The sequence below is a fragment of the Panthera leo genome, chromosome A1 (genome assembly GCF_018350215.1).
Source record: "Panthera leo isolate Ple1 chromosome A1, P.leo_Ple1_pat1.1, whole genome shotgun sequence".
Lineage (NCBI taxonomy): Eukaryota > Metazoa > Chordata > Mammalia > Carnivora > Felidae > Panthera > Panthera leo.
In genome coordinates, this window is record NC_056679.1 from 105,781,208 (window position 1) to 105,794,292 (window position 13,085).

A 13,085-nucleotide genomic window follows, 5' to 3' on the forward strand; every position below is an offset into this window, starting at 1 on the left:
TTAAATTTAAAATGTAAGGATTTGAATGTTATTTTTAGATGTGATGGGGTATTCTTACACATCTGGAATAATTTCTTTGTTCGTACATGCATATTCTTTGGGAATGATACCTGAGGCTTTGAAATCTACCCATAAAGAGTAAAATAAAATTGACACGTCTGATGTGTGTACAGCAAATTTATATGGATAATTAATAAATGGTATGTGGATGGTCACAAGCTGAACTCACAAGTGGCAAACAGCAGTACATTCAGAATACTTTAAAATTTTCAATGATTTCAAATATAAAATGTTAAAATGGAAATTTTTAAAGCCGAATTTTTCTTGGCTGCAAATTAGATATATAAATCTCCTACACTTCTTATAAAGAGTACATTAAAAACTATGAATATATTTCTTAAATCAAAGGGTGACTAAAATCAATAAAGACATAAACTGCAATAGCTTATAAAAAAATGTAAGGAGATGTATATAGTCCTATAATTTTTTTGGCATAGGTATTTTGCAAAAGATACCAATTCTAATAAATTAACACCTGTGATGGAAATATTAGAGAACAGTTTAATATTTTGTCAGGTATAGGCAGATTCTTAATTTATTCCCAGTTAACCATTTCCTTGCACTTCACAAGAAATACCTATTGTGGGGGGGTAGATTTATAGAAAATGCCCATTGTCGGGAAGAGAGTGAATCAGGAGTTTCAGAACAAATGAAATGGAAATAGCTCTCACTTTCCCCAGTGCTTTTCGTCGATTTCTGCAATTCTCTTTGATAACTGGTTGTTTCAAGACTTAACTTTCACACATGTCGTTATCATGGAACAAAGCCCCATGTTTTTTTCTGATCTATTTGTATACTACTGTAAACCATATTAGCTACAGAATTCTCTTGCAGTTTTTTTTTTTTTTTTAGATCAGTAATTATGTAAAGACAACACTTACTTTAAAAGCCAGTTCATACTCTCAGAATTTTGGTTCTACCACATTAAAGTTTTCCTCTGCCCCCAGAATGATACATGAAAATCTAAGAACAAAAATCAGTTCCTGAGTTCTATCTTGTTAAGTACTTTCTTTCTTTTGAGATGATCTCATTTCTCATTTAGTGGCTTGGGAGTTAAAAATAGTTTGCTGTGTTAGATCAAGGATTTTTGAGCAAATAAACTGACCTTCACAGTTCAGTCCAGTGGCATCAAGAGAGAACCCTCTTTGGCATTCGCAGCTGAAACTTCCAGGCGTGTTTTGACAGATTCCTTTTGCTCCACAGAGTGAAGGCTGAGACCCACATTCATTGTTGTCTAGCAAAGCAGGAAGGAGGAATGTCAAGCTTCCTAATCATTACCTGAGATTTCACTATACAAAGTGAAAAGTGAGGTATGAAAGCCTAAGTTTCAAGATGTGAAAACTTGAGAGAAATGTATGGCCAGATTCATTGTCATGTTAGTGGCAAGAAAAGGACTATTTCAAGACATGTGAAGTTATAGTGTATCTTGGGTTGATCGAGGACATGATTTCTGATAACGCAGACTGAAGGTCTCTTAACGTGTGTGTTTTCTAACATAAAATAATCCACCATGTTCGCTAGCATGTTGTAAATTACAGTGAACCTTTATCCATATTTTGTCTGAATACACATGGTTATATTTAGAATGCAATAGAAAGGCACTGTTTGGAATACACCCTACCGTGCTTGTGCTTGGTTGGACCTTAACTATTTTTTTCCTTTGGATATTATTCTTGGGCAAAAACACCTATATTATTAGCCACATTTCTAGACCACTAATTATGACGCATTGGTCCTAAATATGAGTATTGAGCCATTCGTTATTCTCCACTTTAAGTATGATTTTTATGCATCTACCAAGAGTTTGCAAAACTAGCCATTTGTAGTTTTGTCTTACCAATACAAGCAGTGTGGTGCTGTGTGAAACCAGGTGGACATTTACAGGTAAAACCTCCCAGAGTGTTGACACAGAGGAACTGGCAGTTGTGCTGTTTGGTTTGACATTCATCAAGGTCTGAAATGAAAGAGAAGCCAGTGAAAATCAGAGCAGAGTCACCCGGCTGTGCATTCTTTCTCATGAAGCCACAGGATGTGTACATCTTCCATTGGGAGTATATTGCCTAGAGTTGTGCAGGAAGCTTTACAGACTTCCATATGTGTATGGCAAGCAGTTCCTTTTCTCACATGTCAGCAGCATAAATATCATGGGCTGCTCTGATAGGATGGCTAAGGTGATACATAACACAAAGTTTTCCTAGAATAAGAAAGAGAATGGAGGAGTCACAGTGGTTTATACGAACCGTTCTCAAAGCGAATATCCAAAGGGTATAATTTTTGAATTTAATGCACAGTTCAGTACATGGCTGGTCACTTACTCCTATTAAAAGAGGGGTTAAATAATAATAAAAAGATCTGGAAATTGATGAAGATCTGAAAACAAACACTGAGTCAAGTTCTCAGACTCCAAATGAAAACACCATCATAAATACAAGAGGAAGCAAAAAAACAAAAACAAAAAAAAAAACAAAAAACAAAACAAAACAAAACCCAAAATACAGCATCTGTAATTCTGATCATAAATGGAATTTATATTTGAACTAACAGAAAACTGAAAATGTGATTTTGGTTAGATTAGAACTAAATATATTGAAGTAAATATGCACAGCAATATAAGATGTAAACAACACTAATTCATTATATTAAAGCTTAAAAAGCACACACTAGTTGTACTCTTAACAACGTGCAAAATTAAATTGATTCCTGATGGCTCAGTAAATAGGTCAAAGAGAATAGTACTGCTTGCTATTATTGTTAGTACTTTTTTTTTTTTCGGTATTCCTTGGAAATAAAACTTCATTATTCTTAAGAATAACCTGTATTTCAAAAATTTAAGAAGGAATTTCCTCAGTCCATTGATTTTATACTGGTGAGGTTTATGACAAAAATGAATGCATGACTACAGCATTGGAGCCACAGTAATGGTCTAACTTAGTTTGATAATTCCTTTCAATACTACTAAGCAAAAAATTTTAAATTCAACCATTCATTTTCAATATTCTGCGGTAGACATATAATAAAAATAGTTTAGAGAAATAAGATCCTCCATAAGCAACGGAAGAAATTTGATTTCAGTTATTTGTTTCAATCTCTTCCCTCACTGTTTTTTGTCTTATGTAATTTCATTTTATTTTGAATTGTGTGGTTTGCTAGAAGAAGCAAACTGGGGTAGTTTGGGTTTCAATGCTCTCTGCCCCCTGCACGTGTCCTTCAGTAGAGGTTTCTGTGCCATAATAAGGTGGTCACTAGGAAGATGTGCTTTAATGAAGGAGATACAGGTGGAGGAATCCTGGACTCGCTAGATTCGGATCCGAAAGAAGAGAGACAAGGGTCAGAAATGCCAGAGACTTCGCTCACCTTTGCATGTCTTTGCGTCCTCCTGTAGGACATATCCCCGGGGACATGAGCACTGGTAGCTTCCCTCAGTGTTCTTGCAGATGAAGTTGCATGGTTTTGGGGACTGAGAACATTCATCAAGATCTAAGTAAGAGTGATATGAAGATTAAATTCTTAGTTTCAAGGAGCAACTGGCCTCCTTCCTCCCTCCATATTCTTACTTCATCTTTTTCTTTTCCACTTCAACTTAAAATGGAAAAACAGCCAGAGAGAAAAGATGCACGCAACAGTGTCCTTGAGAGTAACGTACTGGTTTACTTTGTAGAGCAGTCTATGATTCTTGGATAAATGTAATATCTGGACAACTGTGCGGGTTCAAAAAATCCACCACATTGGTTTTTTTTAAATTGTTAAATATTTAAAAAAAAAATTTTTTTTAACGTTTATTTATTTTTGAGACAGAGAGAGAGCATGAATGGGGGAGGGTCAGAGAGAGGGAGACGCAGAATCTGAAACAGGCTCCAGGCTCTGAGCTGTCAGCACAGAGCCCGACGTGGGGCTCGAACTCACAGACTGCGAGATCATGACCTGAGCCGAAGTCGGCCGCTCAACCAACTGAGCCACCCAGGCGCCCCGAAATTGTTAAATATTTTTGAGAGAGAGAGAGAGCGTGTGTGCACAAGTGGGGGAGATGCAGAGAGGGAGACAGGATCCCAAGCAGGCTCTGTGCTGTTAGCACAAAGCCCGACATGGAGCTCCAACCCACCGACCATGAGATCACAACCTGAGCCGAAGTCAGATCCTCAACCGGCTGAGCCACCAGGCGCTGTGCCACTACATTCTTTAGATTTATGTATTTTGGTTTATAGCTTGAGGACCATACTCTAAAATGTAAGAATTTCTTTCTTCCTTTAAAAAAAATTTGTTTATTTCTGAGACAGAGAGACAGGGAGAGGGAGGGAGGAAGAGAGGGAGGGAGAGAGAGAAAGAATGAGAATGAACAGGGAAGGGGCAGAGAGGGAGACACAGAATCTCAAGCAGGATCCAGGCTCTGAGCTTTCAGCACAGAGCCGGATGACCCGATGTAGGGCTTGAACTCATGAATCGCGAGATCATGACCTGAGCTGAAACCGGACCCTTAACCGACTAAGCCACCCAGGTGCCCCCAGAGTTTCTTTCTTCGGACACTGTGACACACGGGTATGGAAGACATTCTCTTGAACTGTTAGCTGCCATGCTAAGCACCGTGGGGCACCACAGATCCAGATTCAAGTCTTCATGCTGGCCCACCGTGTGGCTAGACTCGGGCCCAGGCTGCTAGACTACACACACACCACCAGCAGGTTCTCTTTGCTGTCTGGTCCTTATTTCCCTCCACACCCTCCCTGCAAGATGGCTCAGGCTCTGAGTCACTGGGTTAGGGGTCACAGCTCCTTTCAAGGCGGCCCTCCGTGTACAATTTTCTCCTCCCAGGGTTCAGTGACATCTCCCTCTTCTCTTTTGGCACAGCCCCAGCACACAGCACTGTGCCTCGCAGTTTCTACACACTCTGCTCACATCTTTATTCAAAACAACTGTCTTTAAATCGTCCCCACCTTTCAATATACTACCTCTTTACTGCTAAGACTGTCAGACGGCAAACAATCTCCATTTCTTCCTAAAACATACTGATCCATGCCTCCAGAATGCCAAAAGCTCATGATCAACAGCCTGTTCTCAAGCACTCTCATGCCCAACCAAGTGAGTCAGATGCTCACTAAGAGTCAGTATGGGTTTTCTTAACCTTTTCATCCCAGGTTGTTATTAAAACAGGAACTTGAATAGAAGTAAAGCTGCAAGGTAATTAAATATGGAGGAGAGAAGACTTGTTTTTTTTTTTTTTTTTTTTTTTGGTCATCATTGAAAACTAAGTCGAATGCTTTGGAAAGACTTGATAAAGGCAAGCCTCCCACCCCTGCCCTTAACTGTTACGGAATTCTGTGTGTGAGACAGTAAGAAACTGAATCAGAAAAAGAGACTGTAAAAACATAGAAGGATTCTGCCCTGAGACTTCTTTCCAACTGGAAATGATACATGATGCTTAATTGGTATGTTTTATGCCAAAAACAGCAATGAGGAGCAAAACGCATTCTCTCTATATATGCTAACACACATGTCCAGAGTCCGAAGTCATTTTGTATTAAAATATAAAATGTTGAAACAATATTTTTGAAATAATTTTTATGCTTCTCCAATTGAACACTTCCTGATGAACTGAACAGTTCTGTGTCCCACACGCTCCATGGTAAACACACTGCATTGACAGAAGTGACCTGTAGGTAATGGGAGCTGGCCACCCCCAGAGGGAGAGACGCGGCACCTTACCTACGCACGAGGTGCCGCTGATGTCTGTGGTGTAGCCAACCTTGCAGAAGCACCGGAATGAGCCCATGGTATTGATGCACTGACCATTGCTGCAAAGGTTTGGCATAACTTTGCATTCGTCGATATCTGTGGGCAAAAACAACCCCAAAATGAAAACAAACGTACAAGTTAATATATATGCGGGGATAACGCTGGTGGGAAAACTAAGAGAAACGAAGGAAGTGATGTGAGAGAACTAGCAACCAACATCCACAGTGCTGCTCACTCCAGCGGCTGGCAACATGCAAGGGAAAGAAAACTATTCTGAAGTGACCGGAAGAGATACATCCATGGAGGCTAGGTTGAAAGCCCTGCTTAAGTCTACTTGTTTTGCAATGTAAGTGTGTATTATTTTGGCGGGATATATACAGCTACCTCTCTGAAGCTCAAGTAATCTGGAATTTGTGGTGATCTCCTATGCCCAGACCTCATATTCACAATGGGATTCGGCTCTGAAGAAAGGGTTTCATTAGCAACGTAATCAGGCCCGGGGCTAGGAGTCTGTGTAGTAATAGAAGAAAATGGTATTTTTCAGGACATCAGTCTATCAGGTGGTTGTACAGAAAAATGGAAACAGAGGACTAATGGGCCAGAGGCTAGAATTTACCTCCAAAGTTAGAGCCTTTAGATATAAACTGCTTAAAAGAGGAATGGGCTCAGGAAGGGGAAAAAAAAAAATTGGAAACCACTAACTGATAATGAGACTTGCTGGTTTGTATATACGTTGCAAACTGACTTAGTCCCTGTGCACAAATAGGCAACACGTATTTAAGTAAAGCAGGTATAGTTTGGGGGGTTACAAGCATGGCCTTTGGGGTAAGACAGGTATGTTCTGTTGCTGAGTGCATCCCTTAGAAAGGGTGTGATCTCAAGAAAATTACTTACTGTTACCAAAGCTTTCAGTTTTCCCAGTCAATCCTACCTCTTAAATACTAAGACTGCATCTTTTCCAGTCTCCAAATCATTAGCAAGAAGCGTATACAAACACATGTAAGTATTTCAGCTATCGTATCAATTTTTCACTTTTCCTTCCGGTTAACCTAAGTTAATGCTCATGGTATTGGTAGCGTGCGTCAATTTCCTCAACTCCTTACCTCTTCCATCAGTGGTATATCCTGGGCCATGAGGACATATCTTTTTGTACTGGGCAGTTCCCGGAAGTGGGCAAAGCTCACACTGGTGACCCCAACCTCGCCCCCCGTCACAGCAGCATTCGGACTTTGTGACGAGATTGCGACTGCTGGACGCCATCTGACACATCGTCTGCAACACCTCGGCAAAGCAGAGTCCCTGTCGATTGTCTGAAATAACAACGAGTTAATAAGCATCAGTGACATGGTGCTGACACTTCATTTTCATCTTCAAGTAAAATAGGACCATCAATGCTTTTCTTCCTGGCGGTAATGTTTTCAAAGGTGAGTACTCTTCTATGTGAACAGCCACACTGCCTGACAGTTTCATGAACACAAAGGTGTTAGAGAATCCGTTCAAAGCATGTTCTTTTACTAGAGTTTATTAAATTTGACAAAAGGTGATACTATCCTTTAGAAATAGATTTATTTTTCTTCAATCCATCAGCAACTAGTTGATAGCAAGCTATCATTCCTGCAGAATGCAAATAAAAGGAAAATGAAATGAAATCATTTCCCTATAAATAAGCAAATGAGTATCAGGATTTATTTGTGGAAATTCCAGATGATGTTACAATGTTGGTACGTATTCAGTCCAATCTCATATTTTCTGCATCTAAAAGAGGGTTCAGACATTTGGGCTAAGTGGTTTTTTTTTTTGTTTTTTTATTTAGTATAAATAAAGGAATTTCTCTGATGTAAATAGGCAAATAAATCTTTAATATGAACCATCCCAGTGAAAATATTATAAACAAAAAACTACATTAGACTATGTAGGTTATCTTTTCTATTTCCGGAAAGATTGGTGGTTAGTAAGGGTCTAGATTGTAAATAATATTTATTTTCTTGACTAACAGTTTCCGAGGATTTAACGCAGTGACATAATTTGGAGAATCTGATATAGCTGAGCCATTCTGTTTTTGTATCAGTGATGAGTGCTCTTATTTCTCGGTTTGCCTTAAATTTTCCTCCTCCATACATTTATACCTGCTCATATTTAACTGAAATGGCTTATCACAGAGGTATTTTAGCATTAAAATACAACATAATGTCTGAGCTTTATATTTTCCACAAGAGAATATTTTGTAAAACATTTTTTTCTGTACCGTAAAATAAAAATTAACCTTCACTACATTTTTGAAATGTGGCATTTACTTTAATATTATTAATACAGCAAAGCTTACCTCACATAGCAAATATTTTCTTATGGAATTAAATCATCTCCTGATGTAAGTTTTAGTAAAGTCACATTTTCCATAGAGCTTAATTAATCTTAATTTTGAAAAGACTATTTACATGACACATAGATGTGCATACAACACATGGGCAGAAATACATCATTTTAATAGATGGGTCCCTTCAGAAAGAGGCATATTGGATTACTCAGATTGGGGGGTTTTATAGCAGACAAGACTATGTATGTAGAGCCCTTCTGTGATGACCTCATAAAATGGATGTTTTACTTACCAAGTACAATACAATCAGGTGTCCACTTACCAAGGCATTCGGTGCCTGAGGAACTTGACTGAAATCCTTCACTACACTCACATCGGTAGCTCCCGATAGTGTTAACACAGCGCCCATTTTCACAAATTCCTGGCTTGGTCCTGCATTCATTTTCATCTTTGGGAAAACAAATAGGGTGAATAATGAGCAGAGTGTAAAATGACCATTCACAAATGATCCTTAAGGGAGTTACATCTTATTTAAAATGTCCCCACCAAAATACCAACATGATGGGATAAAAACTAGTCATATGTGAACATGGATTTATTTTTAACTCCATCCAGGAGGGTTCTTTCTTAACAAAATGTTTTTCTTTTTCCCTTCCCTTCCTTGTGGGGGAGGTATGGTCGTTTGATGGAAAATTGACCTCCACGAGGCATAAACTTGCCCCAAGACACCAGACAAGGTGAGGAAGAACTCTGGGGGAGAGGGTGCCAGTTTACACGATATGGGAGCGAGGCTGGGGGCTGAGGGGAGGGGGGGTGTTAAGGAAGGGTGGAGAGTAGGGTAAAAGCCACACAGGCAAGCATGAAGCGCAGGCTCCCAGACTGGCTTTGAGTCAAATCAGAGGAGCAGCGTGGTTTGTGAGGACTCTTACTGGTTGGAGAAATTTAGGGAGTTCTGCTCTTTTGGTTGGTGATAAATCTATTAGGGCAAAATGGTTTTCATTAAAATCTCTTTTATCTTTACTGGGTTTGATATTCTGTAAATTTTGTTTGGGGCTTTTTTTTTTTTTTTTTTTTGAAGCTATGCTATCAAGAACCTAAGAGAGCTTAGGACAATGAAATATTTTTTATAAACTGCTTTCATCTTTATACTTTTTATATTTTTTTGTCAGGATGTTTTTGTTTTTGCTTTGTTTTTGGTCAGAATGTTTTTTTCTTATTTATTTTTTACTTTACATCCAAGTTAGTTAGCGTATAGTACAATAATGATTTCAGGAGTAGATTCCAGTGATTCATCCCCTACATATAACACCCAGTGCTCATCTCAACAAATGTCTTCCTCAACGCCCCTTGCCCATTTAGTCATCCCTCCACCCACCACCCCTGCAGCAAACCTCATTTGTTCTCTGTATTTAAGAGTCTCTGATGTTTTGCCCCCCTCCCTGTTTTTGTATTATTTTTGCTTCCCTTACCTTATGTTCATCTGTTTTGTATCTTAAAGTCCTCACATAAGTGAAGTCATATATTTGTCTTTATTTAATTTCGCTTAGCATGATACACTCTACTTCTAACCACATTGTTGCAAATTATACTTTTTAATCTTTAATTTGTTGATATTTAAATTTTTTTAATGCCTATTCATTTTTGAGAGACAGAGACAGAACATGAGTGGGGGAGGGGTAGAGAAAGAGGGAGACACAGAATCCCAAGCAGGTTCCAGGCTCTGAGCTGCCAGCACACAGCCCCATGTGGGGCTCAAACTCGTAGACCATGAGATCATGACCTGAGTCGAAGTCAGATGCTTAACACACTGAGCCACCCAGGCACCCCAAATCTGGTGATATTTATTCTGCCTGTGCTTTCTTTTTATCTGCACTTGCCCTCAGTATTTTTTTCCATCCCTTCATTTTCAATCTCCCTCACATTCTGATTTGGCACCTTTCTTACGAACAGCATCAGGCGCTGGGTTTAAAAGGAATTTTAAAAAGTACATCTGTTTTTTTAACTCACAGTTTATAACTATCATGACTATCATGACTGCTGGTATGTTTGGATTCTTACCTATCATTTTATTGTGTTTTGTATCTACTATGGTCTTGCCCTCTTCTCTCAATATTCCTTAGACTAGTCTAGTTTTCTATGCCCTCCTCTTGTCCCCACCTGTGTCTGGAAGTTGTAATTTTCTTAGATCTTGTTTGTTAGATCTTGTTTTTAAATGTGCCTCCAGGATCTATTTAAACCAAATAACAAACTTTCCTGTATCCCTGGCTTACCACTGCTTCATGTATACTATAACTTCCTTTTGCATTAATTAAAACAAAATAATGGAGTATCTCGTTTGGTGGTCATTTCACAGAGTCATTTCATTATGGGTGGTAACTTAATTTAGAACATTTCTGACAATGTCCTATTTTTTGTTTATTTCCTTACTAGACTGAGTATACAGTTTTAGTTCAGAATCATTTTCCCTTAGAACGTTTGGAAAATATTGTTCCCTTGTTCTCTTTGACCCAGTGTTACTGTTCATTTGCAGGAAGTCTGGGTCTTCTCTCTGGAAGCTTTACGAGTTTTCAACTTTGCTCTCAGCGTCCTAAAATCCACTATGCCGTGTCTTGGGGAAATTTTTCCTCCCTTGTAGGGAAAAAACAATTATTACACAATCATAGAAATACACAAATTTTAAGATTATTTACAAAAATATTGAGCTAAGTTATAGATTTAAAAAAAGGAACATTTTTTTGTATATTGTGTACTATGTAGTGTCTGTTATTTCTAGAAGTTGAGGGTTCAAGGTCAGCCTTTTTGATCTAATCCTATCCCTGATGTCATTAGCCTTTATTTTGATTTGTTTTTTAGTTGTCTGAATTATTTTATTTTTTGAATTTTTTTTAAGAAGGGCTCTTGTTGGATAGACGGAGTTCCTCCATGTCTGGTGACACATAATAGAGCTTCTGTACTTGAAAGATGGCTAGAGAGGTCTCCAAGTTTTAGATTACTTTTGTTCTACTACCAGTGGTATGAGAATTAGTGTGAGAATTTGTAAAAAGTAGCTTGATTTCTTTTTCTGCCTTGTAGATACTTTGTTTTTCTGCTTGGTTGCCTGAAACCAACGTAATTCACTTTTTTCTTTCCCTTTTTCCATTGTTGAAATTTGTAACTTCACTAGGGAGTGTCTTGGTGTGATGCTGCACGACCTCTAGAATTTTGATTGCTAGCATTCCACGCTTTATCCTTTGAAAATTTCTCAATGGCATGAGGATTGCCAATTAGTCGCCTTTCCACTGTTGGCTACTCCTAGAGCACTTAGCGCTGTCTACTCCGTGCCTAATGCAGTGCAGACCCATAGGCTAGAGGCAAACACACTACCAGGATGGTCTCACTTCAGCTCGCGATTCAAACCTCAAATGGGAAGTAACACTCCCTTGACAATCTTACTGTATTTCCTAGTGTGTCCATGCTTCCATTTTCTAAAATGACTACTGTGCAGGGCGACAAGAACTCCTCCAACTCCCCACTATGAACCACCTATCCGGCCCTCACTTTCAAACTCTTGTCTTTTTCAGCAGCATAAAGATTCCCTGGTTTTTCTCAAAGGCCAGTCCTTGCACTTGAACTCTGGATTGCCTTCCAGGAGTTTACAGTTCTCCTTTTTCACTGAGTTATTCTCTTAACACACATGTTCTAGTAACTTCCATCTTAAAAAAACAATCTCTTTTAATAATGTGTCATACCTCCACCTACTACCTCATTTGTGGTCCCCTTCAGGACAGATTTATTTCTTTTTTCCCTCCTCAGAACTCCTATTTTATTTCCAGTTTATTGAGGTATAGTGTAAAAGGATTCCTCTGTCGAGTGAATTAACACACCCATTACCTCACATATTTATCCTTTTCCTGTGAGAGAATATTTAAGTTCTAATCTCTTAGCAAATTTCCATTACACAGTACAGTGTTGTCAACTGTGAATCACCATGGTACACATTAGATCCTCAAACCTTATTCATCTTATAGACTGTAAGTTTGTACCTTTCTACCAACCTCTCCCTATTTCCCCTACCTCAAGCCCCTGGCAAACATTTTTCTACTCTTTCCGTGAGTTCAATTTATTTACTTTTATTTTTTTAGATTCCTCTTATAAATAATACTTTGCAGTATCTGTTTTTCTCTGCCTGGCTTATTTCACTTTGCATAATGCCCTTTGGGTCCATCCACATGTTATCACAGATGACAGGATGTGTGTACATTTTCTTGATCCATTCATCCACTGACAAACACTTAGGATGTTTCATACCTTGGCTATTGCCAGTAATGCTACGATGAACACTGGAGCTGACAAGTTTTTGAGATAATGTTTTTGTTTCCTTTGGTTATATACCCATAAGTGGGATTGCTGGATTATATGGTAGCACATATTTAATTTCCTGAGGAACCTCCAAAATCCATACATAGTGGCCTTAGTAGTTTATGTTCCCACCAACAGTGCCTAAGGTCACAGTGCACAAGGGTTCCCTTCTCTCCACATCCTTGTCGACGCTTGTAATCTCTTGTCTTTTTATGACTGTCCATCCTAACAGGTGTGAGGTGATATCTCACTGTGGTTTTGATTAAAATGAAAACCTGATGACTAGTGATGAAGAAGTCACCAAATATAATTACTGCTTCTCTTTCTATATCGTGCAATACATCTCAGCAGCATGATACAGGAGTGACTGACCACTCTCTAACTGCTCTAATGAAAAGTAATTGAATAACCATTCCTTTTAATTGTCATGAATCCTACACTGACCTGGAGAACTTCCTCTCTTGCTGGTCACTCATTTTTGTCTTTTAAGTATTTTCCACCGCACTAGATTTTGGAGTGTTCAGAGCTCAGTCACTGCGTTCTCTTTCTTGGTGTCCTCATCTGATCCTGTGATTTTTAAGTAACTACCTGTTTGCCAATAATTTGTAGTCCTGGCTCATAAACAAATCTGTGTACCTGCTGTTAC

The 13,085-nt window shown here is 38.7% G+C and overlaps 1 protein-coding gene across 1 annotated transcript in view; it reads right to left on the reverse strand.

Annotated features, from left to right (window-relative positions):
• FBN2 (fibrillin 2) overlaps nt 1–13,085 on the reverse strand; it is a 255,161-nt gene that overhangs the window by 9,714 nt on the left and 232,362 nt on the right. Inside the window, exons 56-61 of the mRNA XM_042934327.1 lie at nt 8,424–8,549; nt 6,891–7,097; nt 5,758–5,883; nt 3,415–3,537; nt 1,898–2,014; nt 1,166–1,294 (exon numbers count right to left, since the gene is read on the reverse strand). Of these exons, the coding sequence (XP_042790261.1) occupies nt 1,166–1,294; nt 1,898–2,014; nt 3,415–3,537; nt 5,758–5,883; nt 6,891–7,097; nt 8,424–8,549 (828 nt within the window). The remainder of the gene's footprint in view (nt 1–1,165; nt 1,295–1,897; nt 2,015–3,414; nt 3,538–5,757; nt 5,884–6,890; nt 7,098–8,423; nt 8,550–13,085) is intronic.